General features: G+C 42.1%; 1 protein-coding gene across 6 annotated transcripts in view; it reads left to right on the forward strand.

Annotated features, from left to right (window-relative positions):
- The window catches only part of LOC147021132 (cystinosin-like), a 75,048-nt gene that overhangs the window by 37,098 nt on the left and 24,379 nt on the right, over window positions 1–13,571 (forward strand). For 5 of the 6 annotated variants that reach the window (XM_085890935.1, XM_085890939.1, XM_085890934.1 and 2 more), the window contains 4 exons: window positions 2,718–2,858; window positions 7,812–7,911; window positions 8,686–8,805; window positions 9,722–9,892. In XM_085890935.1, the coding sequence (XP_085747061.1) occupies window positions 2,718–2,858; window positions 7,812–7,911; window positions 8,686–8,805; window positions 9,722–9,892 (532 nt within the window). Of the gene's footprint in view, window positions 1–1,398; window positions 1,523–2,717; window positions 2,859–7,811; window positions 7,912–8,685; window positions 8,806–9,721; window positions 9,893–13,571 lie in introns of those variants that run through there. The other variant, XM_085890936.1, reaches the window with a different exon arrangement.

Below are 13,571 nucleotides of genomic sequence, written 5' to 3' on the forward strand. Positions count from 1 at the left end.
CTCTGAACTAACCGGCCTATTAGCTTACTTCCAGTTAAAAACAAAGTATTGGAATCCATGATTGCAATTGATATAAAATCTTTCCTTTTCTCCAATGGCCTGATCTCATATCAATTTGGATTCAGACCTGGGTCACTCTAACCTGGACATGCTGCATCTGCTCTTTCTGAGAATGGAGGCTCTGAATCTCAGACATGAGATTAAGGTCGACTCACTGGACATGTATCAAGCACTTCACCCCCACCTTGCTCTCCAAACTCTCTGCTTACGCACTTGACTCAGAGCCAGCAGGTTTCGGTTCGATTATAAACTGTCGGATTGGTGCTTTGCAGGCAGGGTATTGCATCACGGAGTTTGCCATCCATTGGATGGATGTTAATCTGGGTGTCTTGCCTGCTGGAATAGCTGGTGAATGCTAAGGCCATGAAGAGTTGGCGAGTTATCACCAACACCCTGAACAAATTGCAAATTCCTCCCATAACCGCCTGCAGTTCAAAGTAAGGCCTGGCTAGCCTGTTCATGAAAGACTTGGGCCAATCTTTCTCTTGTGGCTGACCCAACCAGGAGGAGGATTAAATGGGGCCATTAACTAATTAGTAGTATTATATATGATTCGGAAGTCGGAAGTTTTCTTCCTGATTACGTGCAGTACTTTGCAAAAGAAAAAAAAACGATGATACAGGGTGTTTCATTAAAAAAAACGCAACCCAATGTTGTTTTTATACTTCTTGAATCTTCCATTGAAACAACATGAAACTTAAAACAAATGCATATTTTGGGGGCAAGCCCATGTAGATCCCCTTAGACCCCGATTATTAGTTTTTTATTTTACTTTTTGTTAATGTCGTGAACAAACATCACATCACAGGTGATTTAAGGTTGTGGTCAAGTTTCATCAGAATTATGGATGTAGTTCTGAGAAGAAAGTATTTTGGGGGGCAACCCCTGTAGACCCCTTTAGGGCCCGATTTTTTTTATTTTTTTTGAATGCCATGAACAAACTTTGGTACATACATGATGATGAAGGTTGTGGTAAACATTCATCAAAATCACACGTGTTTTTTCAGAGACGAAGTTGCAACTATTTGTGGATGAACGGACTGACCTGACCTGACCTGACCTGACCTGATACGCCATGCCATAAGCTTCTCGGAACAACATTCCAGGTGAGCTAATAAAGTAACACACAAAATGACACTAGTGCTTTCAGAAGACAGTTCACAAAACCTGTTCGAAATGGCTGCCCTTCTGCAGCAGGCACAAATGGATCCTCCCAGTGAAGTTGTCGATAACTCTGCTGCATTCCTGAACCGGAATAGCTTTGATGTTGGTGGCAATTGCATTTTGAGGTCGTCAGTGATCTTGGGTCTGCCCTGGTACATTCTATCCTTCAGGTAACTCCAAAGATGGAAGTCAGGTGGGTTGACTTCTGGAGAATCCCTTTCAACATCCGTCCTGCTCGAGATGATTCGATGGCTGAATTTCTGTTGAAGCCACTGCATCGATCTGTTGGAAATATGAGGTGCGGCCCCATCTTGCTGAAACCATTGCACAGCCCTGTCGATGTGGTGCCTCCTCATTGATGCAACCCAGAACTTCTGGATAGCTTTCAAGTACCGTTTAGTTTAGTGGTTACAGGTACCGATTTCCCGTCTTCATCTTGAAACCAGATAGGCCCAATTATGCCAGACTTGCTTAAGGCAACCCATGCAGTACGTTTCTTGCTATGCAATGGCCTTTGAAGAACCTCTTTGGGAGAGCTCGAACCTCAAAACACGTTATTGGAGTTAACATGACCAGTTGAAAGAAAGTGGGCCTCGTCAGAAAAACCACATATCCCTGCGCATTTCTTTTTTTTTCTCAAACCATTCACACCGTCACATTAAGTTTATCATTGTCTGTTAGTTTTTGCTTCACTTGCATGTGATACGGGTACATTTTAGTTCCTGCTTCAGAATTCTTTGTGTACTTGATAAAGATAAGTTCAATTCTTGAGATTGACGGCACAGCGATTTCCCGGGGTACCTCAAAACTTCATGGACCACTTCAATGTGCCTTCTCCTGATCTTGCATTCCTCCGGCGACCTGACTTTGAACAATGAAGATTTTGGACTCTCCCGTGGAATTTAAACCTCTTCATCAATTGAAAAATAGCAGACTTATCTGGGGCTAATCTGGTCTCGAACTTTGTTCTCCACAATTTGGCAAAGTAAGACTCCACAATAAAGATCCTTTGTTCAATTGTCCATGCCATCTACAAAATTAACACTCTGATGTTTGGAGTTTTTCCTCCAAACGATGCTTCACACAAACCTGCAATAAAAAACATTTTCTATTTAAAGAAATTAAAAATTCACGTAACTTTAATCGGGTCATGTTGTCAATGAAGCGCTCTGTATTTCTTGGATCATTATAATCTTGTTCCAAGAACATTTTGAACACATCACATGCATGTTCTTACTCTTTACCATATATTTTGGCAGCAACAGGAACCGTATGTAAGTTTATGGAAAGGCTAAAATGAGGGATGTTGTCTGGCCAGGTTCCTTTTTGCTGTAATGTACAGAAGTGTGGTTTTATAAACTGCATGGGGGTAATGAAAGGTAACAAGAGGGTTTGGGTTTGCAGGGGATGGGAGTGGGGAGAGCACGAGATTTTCCACATATGCCACGTGAGTTGTTGCTGCTGTTGGTTGTTGTTCGTGCTGTGTTCTGCAGTATTGTGGAAGATCGGCTTACGATTCAAGTTTTCCGCAGCTACACACTCCACATCCTGGAAATATTGTTTGGATGGGTGTATTTCCTCGCCTGGGCTGTGGCTGCTTATCCTCAGCTCATCACTAACTATCGCCGGAAAAGGCAAGGTCCCTTAATATTTTTGATTTCTCCTTCTTCTCCTTCTCCTTCTCCTTCTCCTTCTCCTCCTCCTCCTCCTCCTCCTCGCGGTTTCACCAGAGGAGACTATAGGTTTGCCCTCTGACCGTCTGTCCATCCCACCTGTAGTTTTTCAGACTCTTCCCCCTACCCTTTAACACATTCAACTGAAACTTGGTACATGGCTTTATTATGATAAGTTACAGAACAAGTTTGAGTCTCAGGGCGTTTCATCAATTTTTCACGGAGTTATGTCCTTTTTAGACTTGTAAAATATCACATATTATACATGGGTTATTGTTCAGCGGACCTGACTCCACCCCCACTGCTTTGTACACCTATTTGCTGGACAGCTGGTCTGACTCCACCCAATAAAATCATGCGCCACCAATACATGAAGTAGCATAGATCGGCAGGCCTCAGGCCTGGGTGTTAATCTATGGCCCAGTGCAATTGGAATGATCCCAGGTATAGAACCATGATGTATTATACATGCACATAAGCCGTACGCATGTTTTTGCTTCATGGATGTACATCGGCTTATTTTTTTTTAAATATGAAATAGGCAAATCCTAGAAACGAACGAAACACGGTTGGTTAGAAAGGTTCTTCTTCTTCATTTTGGATCCGGTATCGGCTCGAGCGTGCGTTAAAAACTAATTTTTATCCGCATTTTGTTTTCCTCGTTGTCTTTTTATTGGTTTCTCGTCTATGAAAGATATCAGTAAATTTAAATTCCTTTTATTTTGCCGAATAGAGCCAAACACGGTGGATTGTAGGGTTTCTTCTTCTTCTTCTTCATTAGGACTGTCAGGGACATGCATTGCAAAGCAATTCTCGCTTCTTCTTCTTCTTCTTCTTTTTCTCCTTCATATTTATTTTTGTTTTGCATGTGCCTTTTACTGATGGGGTGAAGAGTAGGCTTTCCAAATTTGCAGATGACACAAAGCTTGGAGGTAAGGTGGATAGCAGAGGGGGCGGTGATCAGATTCAGGAAAGTATTGGGCAAAAGATTGGCAGATGTAATTAAACCTGAGCAAGTGTAAGGTATTGGGGATGGGAAACAACAATGAAAATTGAGATTACAGGATGCAAGGGGTAATTTTGGAGCGTGTCAGACAGGAGAAGGATCTGGGGGTGGTAATAGATACAGGAGGTAAGCAGGCAGCACAGTGCCAGGCAGCTATAGGTAAAGCAAATAGCGTTTTAGGCTGTATTCGGAGGGGGATCAATTATAAATCAAAAGAAGTGGTGTTAACATTGTACAGGAATTTAGTGAGGGCCACATCGAGAATATTGTGTGCTGTTCTGGTCACCACAACTCTGGAAGGACATGGATGCCATAGAGAGGGTTCAGCGCAGGGCTACGAGATTGATTCTGGGCCTAGCTAGACTCAGCTATGAGGAGCGGCTGAAGGAGACACGGCTGTATTCACTAGAATGGAGGTGGTTACGAGAAGATATGATAGAGATGTTTAAGATAATGAAAGGTAAAGATAAAATAAGTGCAGATTAATTATTCAACAGAGTAGACAGTAATAGGACCAGGGGCCATAGCCTGAGAGTAAAGAAGAGGAGAGTTAAGATGGTGGTAAGGCAGAGGACTTTTACTGAGAGTAGTTAATGCATGGAACGGTATCCCTGGAAAGGTAGTGGCAGCATAAACAGGAGATAAGTTTAAATTAGAATTAGATAGATACCTGGAAGTTATGGAGATGGAGGGGTATGGGGATGTTGAAAGGACTTTTAGGTAGTTTGAGCATTGATGGGTGATTGTGTGCATGTGTACGAAGTGCTGTTGGTGGGGGTCTCGTCAAGGGGTGTTGTCTGGTTGATGTTTTTTTTTTTTGTTTGTTTTGTTTTTTTACCCAAGAACCATCTTCGCCCATGCCACCTCCCCTGGAAAGGGGGGAAAAAAACGACAAAAAAAAACATTTTGCATTTTCTTGTTTTGATCTGGTGCTGATAAATTGGTGTGGTGTTGATGTGGTGCAGGCACGATGAGCCGAATGGCTCCACCCGCGTCCAATTTCCTTGTGTAATGTTTATGGTCGATGAGGCTGCTGCCGATGACTTGAACTTGTGCTGGCTTGTCTGTGGTATGAATAACAGTGCCGGGTTGCTTCATCTGTAAAATTGGACATTTGACTGGTGATGTAAGGAAACCATTCATGCAAATGAAGAACATCTAACTGCAGTATGCTCTCCTGATCAGTGTACCGATGATTCCAAAATAACATCGGGTAGAAATTACCGCAGGAAGACCAATATGCTGTTTATGGTCATGGAGAAAGTGAGCCAATCACGAGTGGAGGAGATAAACTAGCTGCCAGTTTGGCAAGAAGTTCTTCGTGCAAAACAATGGTTCATTGATTTTCTGATCATTACTTAATGGACACCACAAGGTGAAAACAACAAAGTTAATGATTAGCAGGAACTTGCATTTGGTCCAGTGATCCAACTTGAGTTCAGGGAGAGACGCCATACCCTCTAAACCACTTCGTCTCGTGTTACCTATTCACATCCCACGTAATGCCTGATCAAAAGCTTCGTGAAAGCAAATACATCAAACCTAAGTGCACTCCCCTCATCAGCCCAAGTTGTTACTACCCACAAAAGCACCAATAAATCTGTCTATTAATGCCTCCTCTTCTTATAAGTACTTGCTCACTATCCCTCATGATCATATAATAATTTCCAAGTGGTGCTTTAGTTTTATCCTATGGTTTATTAGTTTCAAGAACCTATCCCAATATCGATGTTAAACTTTGTGGTGTCTAATTACCTCCGTCAGGAAAGGTGGACGTAGGTTGTTTTCACCCTGTGTCTTTGTTTGTTTCTGTCTGTCTGTGAGCAGGATATCTCGAACAGTTATGGATTCGAACAAAACTTGGTGGATAGCTTGGGTGTGTGACGACTGGTGAAGATCCGAATCCAGATCTGGATACAAGAATTATTTAATTTTTACGTGATTCTTCACCATTGAGATGGGGCCAAAAACAATATATGGCACGATATCCACCAAGTTTTGTCATAATCCGTCCATAACCTTTTGAGATGAGTTGGATAGTTGACAAGAACAAGCCGATTCGATATTTGTTAAGGCCTATCGGTGCGAAACAAAACGTAAACTGTTCAGTCTGGCAGATATATGTGCTGTACCGAGTGCCGTTCTCATTTGCTACCGTACCCTTGCTTGCTGGGTACCCTCAAATTTAACCTTTTGAACCCTGGCCGCTATTCAAACCTCCATATACTGGAGCGGCCGGATTTTTCTCCATGGAGCCCAGGGTCCAAAGTGTTATATTAATTGTTCGTGGTGTTTTAATGAGCTCAGGCTTTCTTAACGCTTTATTCACTTCCTCCCTGTTTGCTGTCAGCCCCTCAATCCCCTGAGCTTTCACTCTCGGATTGCTTTCTGTCAATTTCAGGATCACTTCCCACCCTCTGTAAAAGTAGAAACAAAATAATCATCTCAAGTGAAATGTTGATGAAGTTTCAGCATTTCTAACAATTATTTGATCTGACGTTTCTATTACAAAACTAATAATCCTGTTTACATCCTCGTATTGTACGTAGGAACGTACCAAAAATGGACAAATGTTTAAAATTATTTTCTTGATATAATTTTTCATGAATTATTATTATTTTTTATTTTATGGTTGCTGTCATGTGTGGTCCACAGTTGACTGTTTGATATTTGTCGTTATAAACATAATTTGGCTGTATGATAACATAATTCATTATGGCACAAAGCCCAGGGAAAGGCCATGAGAATGAAACTTGATTGATTCTCCTACTGGGCGTTTCCATCGAGCAAACTCGTGGCAGTTCCATCAATACAGTTATTTCCTTCAGTCCTTCCCAGATATCAGTTTTACTCTCTCTCTCTCTCTCTTCTCTTTCTCTTTCTCTTTCTCTTTCTTTACTTTAACAAACACCACAATGTTGGTGCTTACTGCTCTGCAAGTCAAAGATATCTTCGGAGCTGTCATGTTCGCAGTCGCCATTCCTTCCCTATAAGTTTTCCTTCAGTGTAAAACCAAAGTGACAGTTAAAGGGATTTTGAGCTGATAGACATCACAGGTCTTGCGATGATAGGCCTCATCGTACTGATGTTTATACACCACCCAAATAACTATGTGGTATTCTCTCAAGCAGCGCTTTTATTGCGGAGGTCAAGAATGCCCTTGCTATTGTTTCTGACTATTTTCTATTGAAATTGTGAGTTGGACAGGTGACTGTGATGGATTTCTGTGAAGTCAGTGATGCCATGATAAGAGAGTAGAAAGTGTTAAATATTCCACTGTTTCAATGTGGGAATGCTGGATTGTTTTATGAGCAGGAGGGGAAGGGGGGTGGTGGATGGGTAGAGTAAAGATGGGACAGATTTGGAAGGGTGAGGTTGAGGGGAGGTGTTTGAAGGCTTGGGGTGGGGAGGGGACTGATGCCTTCGGGTTGCGGAGCCATGAGGGTGACTACTTGGGTTTTATGGAGGGAGAACAAAGATGGGACAGAGTTGGGAGGAAGAGGAAGAGGGAGAGGTTGAGGCTTTGGGGGGGGGGGCTTTCATTTGGGGCTGGGGGTTGAGTTGTCAGAATTTCAAGTAATAGGTTTACTCACATTAAAAATGTAATTGGTGATGTGTGATGTGTGTCGTGTCACTGTAAGTGGGTGACACAATCACATAATTTGCTAATTTCTCATTAAACGAGCCAAAAACTCACCGTTCCTCAACTGTCCCACTGGAAGTGCACCTCTGAGCTCAAGTACATCTTACCTCTGTTTTAGCCCCAACTCTTGAGGACAATACATGTACATGACTCATGGGTTACAGTAATTCCCGTTACTGGGTGAAACACTGGAACATCTAGTAGTTTCATCATCGTTACTGTGTTGTTTATGGGGGACTCATGAGTCGTGTTTTGATGCCCACAGTGTCATTGGCTTGAGCTTCGATTTCCTGGCTCTCAATGTGATGGGCTTTCTGGCCTACAGCCTGTACAATGTTGGCATGTTCTGGGTCCCTGCAGTGCAGGTCTGTTCATTCCATTGTCTTCATTACTATTGCTCTTCTCTCTTGCTTGTTCTGTTTTAGGCACTGTTCACTGTGGCTCTTTCTGGGTGTGTTTTTGTTCTTTATTCCGCTTTCCCTTTTTTTTCCTCCTCAATAAATGTGGTCTCCATGATGGCTGGATCCTCTGTTGCGGTTATGGGTCTTTATGATTTCCACATTTGCCATTGTGCGAAGCTTTTGACCACAAAGCTTCAGAGCAAATGTCACATTAGATGATTAGTTGTTGGTTAAACCTTTTGGGCTTTTAATGTTGAGACTAACAAGGCCTCTACACACAGTCCAGGGCATTTAAACCAATAAGTTTAAGCTTCATTCATCACTTTCATTTACACTCTGCAGTAATGGACAAATGGCTATTGCCGTGTGTACCAACCTCCTGGGTGTCCACAGAGTTTGACATTAAAAACATCAGGAAAGTGGATGTTGATGCCGAACATAGGATGTTGTCATTGAATGCTTGCGTGCGTTTGTCGCATCTCATTTGCTTTTGTAAAAATGGTCTCCTCTCCTACCAACCTCCACCAACATGTACCGTGTGGCTCGGTGTGTGACTCTGCTTGCTTCCTCGATCGTGGAAAAGTTGGTGACGGTGCTTATTGAAGGGAACTTGAATAAATTGGACTCGAGTCTTTTTCTCTCAAGCAGTGGGAAAGTTTAACATGATCCTTCAGGATAGGTTGGGATACAAAATGTTGGACATGTAAGGGGAGCATTTCTCATGTATGTTCTTGACAGGAGGAATATCACCGACGCTTCCCAGATGCGGCGAAGGGCGTAGACTTGAATGATGTGCTGTTCAGTGTGAATGGCTTTCTGTGTACACTGGTTTCCATCACACAGTGTATAATCTATGAGGTGGGTATGCAGCTGGGATGGGATGGGCATGTGTTGATGAAAGTTCCTATTGGTCAGTAATTGCTCTTTAACATTAAACATTAAAAGTCAAACTTCTTGCTGACTGGTGAGTTCACATACAATGTACGTCGATACAACAAATGCTTTATTTATGATGCCATCCTCTTCTTCGTCTTTAATGGCCGCAATTATTCCCACATCCTTGTGTGGTTGGTCGGAGGAAGTTTTTGGCCCAAGTCTTTTACGAACCAGCTAGCCAGGCCTGATGTTCAACTAAATAGTCAAAGCAGGAATTTGGAATTTGTTCATGGTGCCTGCACTAGCTTGCCTACTCTTCACGAAGGATATCGTGGGATCTTTAACATCCGCTGAATAATGTCGGCGGTAGACAGAATACGCAGTTTCACAGGGACGACACGCACATTGATGAATCGCCCTACATGTGAAAATGTGAAACTACCGGGATGATTGTTTATAGCTCGGTCAAGGTTCAAACGCAGGCTAGACAGCTTAGAGGCGAGTGTGCGTGTTTCTTGGCCATCCTGCCAGTCCAACTTGACTAAAGGCTAATCCTATATATTTCAATATTGCTGTCTATTGTGTAATAATAAATTCATGTTTGTTATTTTTGGCTTCTTATTACGGCTGACCACGAACTCACCTTCTCGTTGGTGAGACAGTAAAGCAGAGGTAATGTTCAATGTTCTAATGTGGCAAAAAGATGTATATTTATCAGAGATAGCAACAGAATTTAATTGAAGATATGCCTGTAATGAGCGAATTTGAGGCCTTGTCAGCCTCTTATCAGGAATGCAGTAACTTGTGCAATATATGGTATACCTAGACACACGTACATTGACCATAGTACTGGTACTGACTGTGTAGTTCTGCATTAACTATTGCATTTGTTCTTCAGCGTGGAATGCAACGTGTGTCAATGAAAACTCGCACAAGCATTGCAGCGACCTTGCTTTGCGCCTTCATCGCTCTCTTTTTAACGATCGACCAGAAGATTTCCTGGTTTGATTACCTTACCAGCTTCTCGCTCATAAAGCTTGGGATCACTCTGGTGAAATACATTCCACAGGTGAGAGGGTTCGGTGAGCTCTTTGTAATCCATTTGAATTCAATATTTTGGGTGGGAGTTTCTTTACGTCCTTGTCATCCACCGTGGTCAACGTTAATAGTGGCTAAACTTGCAACAAGTGTACATTTTAATGTCTTCTTTAGCCCTGTCGGCTGTGAGCTGTATTACACCTACCACCTTCGAGGTGTAGATACAGTTACACAACTTCAGTGCAATTCAGAACATTTATTGACCAAACAAACAGATTTAATATGCTTGCACAGGAGGTACTGGACAAACAAACTCACTCCAGATCACTCAAAAACAAGTGGAGAATCTTAGTCTTTATATAGTTTTCAGTAAGACACAGTTTTTACCATTTTATGGCACTGGTGCCAGTTTGTCTAGTCTTGACATTTTCCAGGTGAAACATATCTTCAGTCTTCTTCGACAGCTCCTGCTTAAATGGTTGGAACATATATTCAAATCCGGACATGTTAATCGCACAGAATGCTAGAATGACGTCAAATGCCGACTCTAATGGCCATTAAAACAAGTTTCCATCCTATGTAGGTTAAAAGGTCAGTCTACTTTTTCGAAACTGGGAAGACATATTATCTTGAAGGACTTAAGCTTCGTGAAAACATCTGGACACCTTCTTAAATCCACATTCCAACTTGTTATGTCTTTTAAAGAAAATTCCTTAAGATTGCTTTAAAATGACAGGCAATTCTTCTTTATATTCAACTTACTGGCAAAGTTCAACCTGTTTACACTTTTAATATACCGATGATCTTTCCGTACAAAGAAGAAATATAATTATATTGATTCCAAAATGGATACATACTTAAAAGAATCATATCATATTTGAGTACATTTCTATTTCAGGTTTAATATTTTATTTTAATATCAAGTTTTAATTATCATCAATTAATATATTTTATCACCCCCAAACCCATCATGATAAAAATGTATCTGCAGAGGTGAGTGCCTAGTACTAGCAATGATCAATGGCCTAGCCCACACCTTACACCTGCTTCATATCCCACTTTACTTCAAAAATTAACATTCTGCAGTTTAATGTGGAGCGTTACACATCTGCAAAGTGAGAAGTGGTCAAAGAGCTCTGCAAAACGCACGACGTTGTGGTCGTCCTCCTTCAGGAAACCCTTGCAACTGATGTGAATTCAATTAATTTGTACAGCTACAATATTGCCAGTAAAACTCTCAATATGCACCATGGCATAGGCACTGTTTGTCAAGATCGACGTAGCCTTCAAACGCACCAACTGTTCCAAAGCTGACTGAAACCGAATGGCTCGTCACCAAAATTGCTCGTATAAACATTGTCAACATATATCACCCACCACCCTCTACTCTGCACATACGAGAACTTCCTATTTATGCTGGTGATTTTAACTGCCGTAAGTCCGAGTGGAGATATGCGACTAATGACTATAATGGCACCCATCTCTCTTTCTGGGCATCTGCCAATGAATTTACTCTTCTATATGACCAAAAATAACCTGCCAGCTTTTATTTTGGGCGATGGAATACGGACACCAATCCTGATCTTTGTTTTTTCACAAAACATTTTGATACTTTACCAACTCGGCGAGTTCTGAACCAGTTTGCGCGTTCTCATCATCGACAATCTCTCAATCTCACTGCCTTGGCTTGTTACACCGAGGCCAACCAAGCTTATTCCAAGATGGAACTTCAGAAAAACAAACTCGAAGTTGGTTAGCTAGTTGTGCAAAAGTATTTTCAATGTACTCTCTGATCCAACGTCAACTGATGTAGACCATTCATACAAACGTTTTAGCTGTGCTCTGAAAAATACTGCGAAGAAGGCCATTCTGCACGGCCACAGGAAGTGCTACATACAGGCTGGGACGAGGATTGCACTTGGCTCCATGATGACTAAGAACGCAGACAATCTTGATTCCTTGGCAGCCTCTGCTGATGCTTTGATGAACCACCTTAACCGGAAATGCCAAGAAAGATGGACAGAGACTTCAGAACATCAATTTCGTACACACTTCTCAGGAAGGTTGGGGAACCGTGAACCGCCTCACCAGTCGAACAGTGACTAACACAGTGCTGGGCTGAAGCAAATAAAATTGCCAAGCAGCTTGCGAACAACAACAACAACAACAACAACAACAACAATTACTGTCTCTGCATGATAAGAAGGCCCAATGTACGCTTTTGCAGTCTTTGTGAGAAATTGCACGAACCATCTGTTGATGGTCATCTGACATCCTTTTACCAATGAAGAAAGAGTCTTGCTATTGGTGAACATAAACTCAACAAAGCACCTGGCCCTGATGGTGTGCACAACAAGTTTTTCTGACACTGTGGCCTTCGATGCTCACTTGGCGATGTGAGTTTTTCTCGTCGTGTATGACAACAAATCACATTCAGAAAACCTGGCAGAGGGCCACTGTTATTGCCATCCTGAAATCGGGTAAGCCGCTGCACAACCCAAAATCATACAGACCTATTTTGCTACTTAGTGCAATAAGTATTGGAAAGGCTTATCCTGAAACAAATATGATGTAGTTGATGAGCAAATGTGCATATGTATGTGTGTGTAATATATATATATATATATATATATATATATATATATATATATATATATATATATATATATATATATATATATATTGTAGCTCGACAGCATCGATTGGTGGTCTGTAGGATGATTGTGGAGGTGAGGTTGAGGAAGAGAGTGAGGGCTGAACCAAGGACCAGATGGTGGAAGCTGAAGGAGGAAGACTGTTGCGTGGAATTTAGGGAGGAGGTGAGACAGGTGTTGGATGGTGGTAAAGATGGGTGGGATGATTAGGCAACTACAGCAGAAGTGGTAAGGGAGATAGCTAGGAAGGTACTTGGTGTGACATCTGGACAGAGGAAGGAAGATAAGCAGACTTGGTAGTGGAACGTGGAAGTACAGGGAAATATAAGGAAGAAGGGGTTGGCGAAAAAGAAGTGGGATAGTCGGAGAGATGAAGAAAGTAGGCAGGAGTACAAGGAGTGGTGGTGAAAGGCAAAGAGAGAGGTGGCAAAGGCTAAGAAAAAGGCATATGATGAGCTGTATGAGAAGTTGGATACAAAAGAAGGGGAAAAGGATTTATACCGATTGGCAAGACAGAGGTTCCGAGCTGGGAAGGATGTGCGGCAGGTTCGGGTGATAAAGGACGTAAATGGGAATGTGCTGACGAGCGAGGAGAGTGTGTTGAGAAGGTGGATGGAGTACTTTGAGGAGCTGATGAATGAATAAAATGAGAGAGAGAATATTGGAAGAGGTGGAGATAGTGAATCTGGAAGTGGGGTGGATCAGTAAGGATGAAGTGAGGACTGCGATGAAGAGGATGAAAAGTGGAAAGGCGGTTGGCCCAGATGACATACCAGTGCAGGCATGGAAGTGCTTAGGAGAGATGGCAGTAGGGTTGTTAACCAGATTGTTTTATTAAAATCTTGGAAAGTGAGAGGATGCCGGAGGAGTGGAGATTAAGTGTACTGGTTCCGATTTTCAAGAACAAGGGTGATGTGCAGAGCTGTGGAAATTACAGAGGGATAAAGTTGTTAAGCCACACCATGAAGTTGTGGGAAAGAGTAGTGAAAGCTTGGTTGAGAAGAGAGGTGACGATTTGTGAGCAGCAATATGGGTTTATGCCAGGAAAGAGCACCA

This window comes from Eptatretus burgeri, chromosome 8 (genome assembly GCF_056783735.1).
Source record: "Eptatretus burgeri isolate ZD-2024b chromosome 8, Ebu_testis_v1, whole genome shotgun sequence".
Lineage (NCBI taxonomy): Eukaryota > Metazoa > Chordata > Myxini > Myxiniformes > Myxinidae > Eptatretus > Eptatretus burgeri.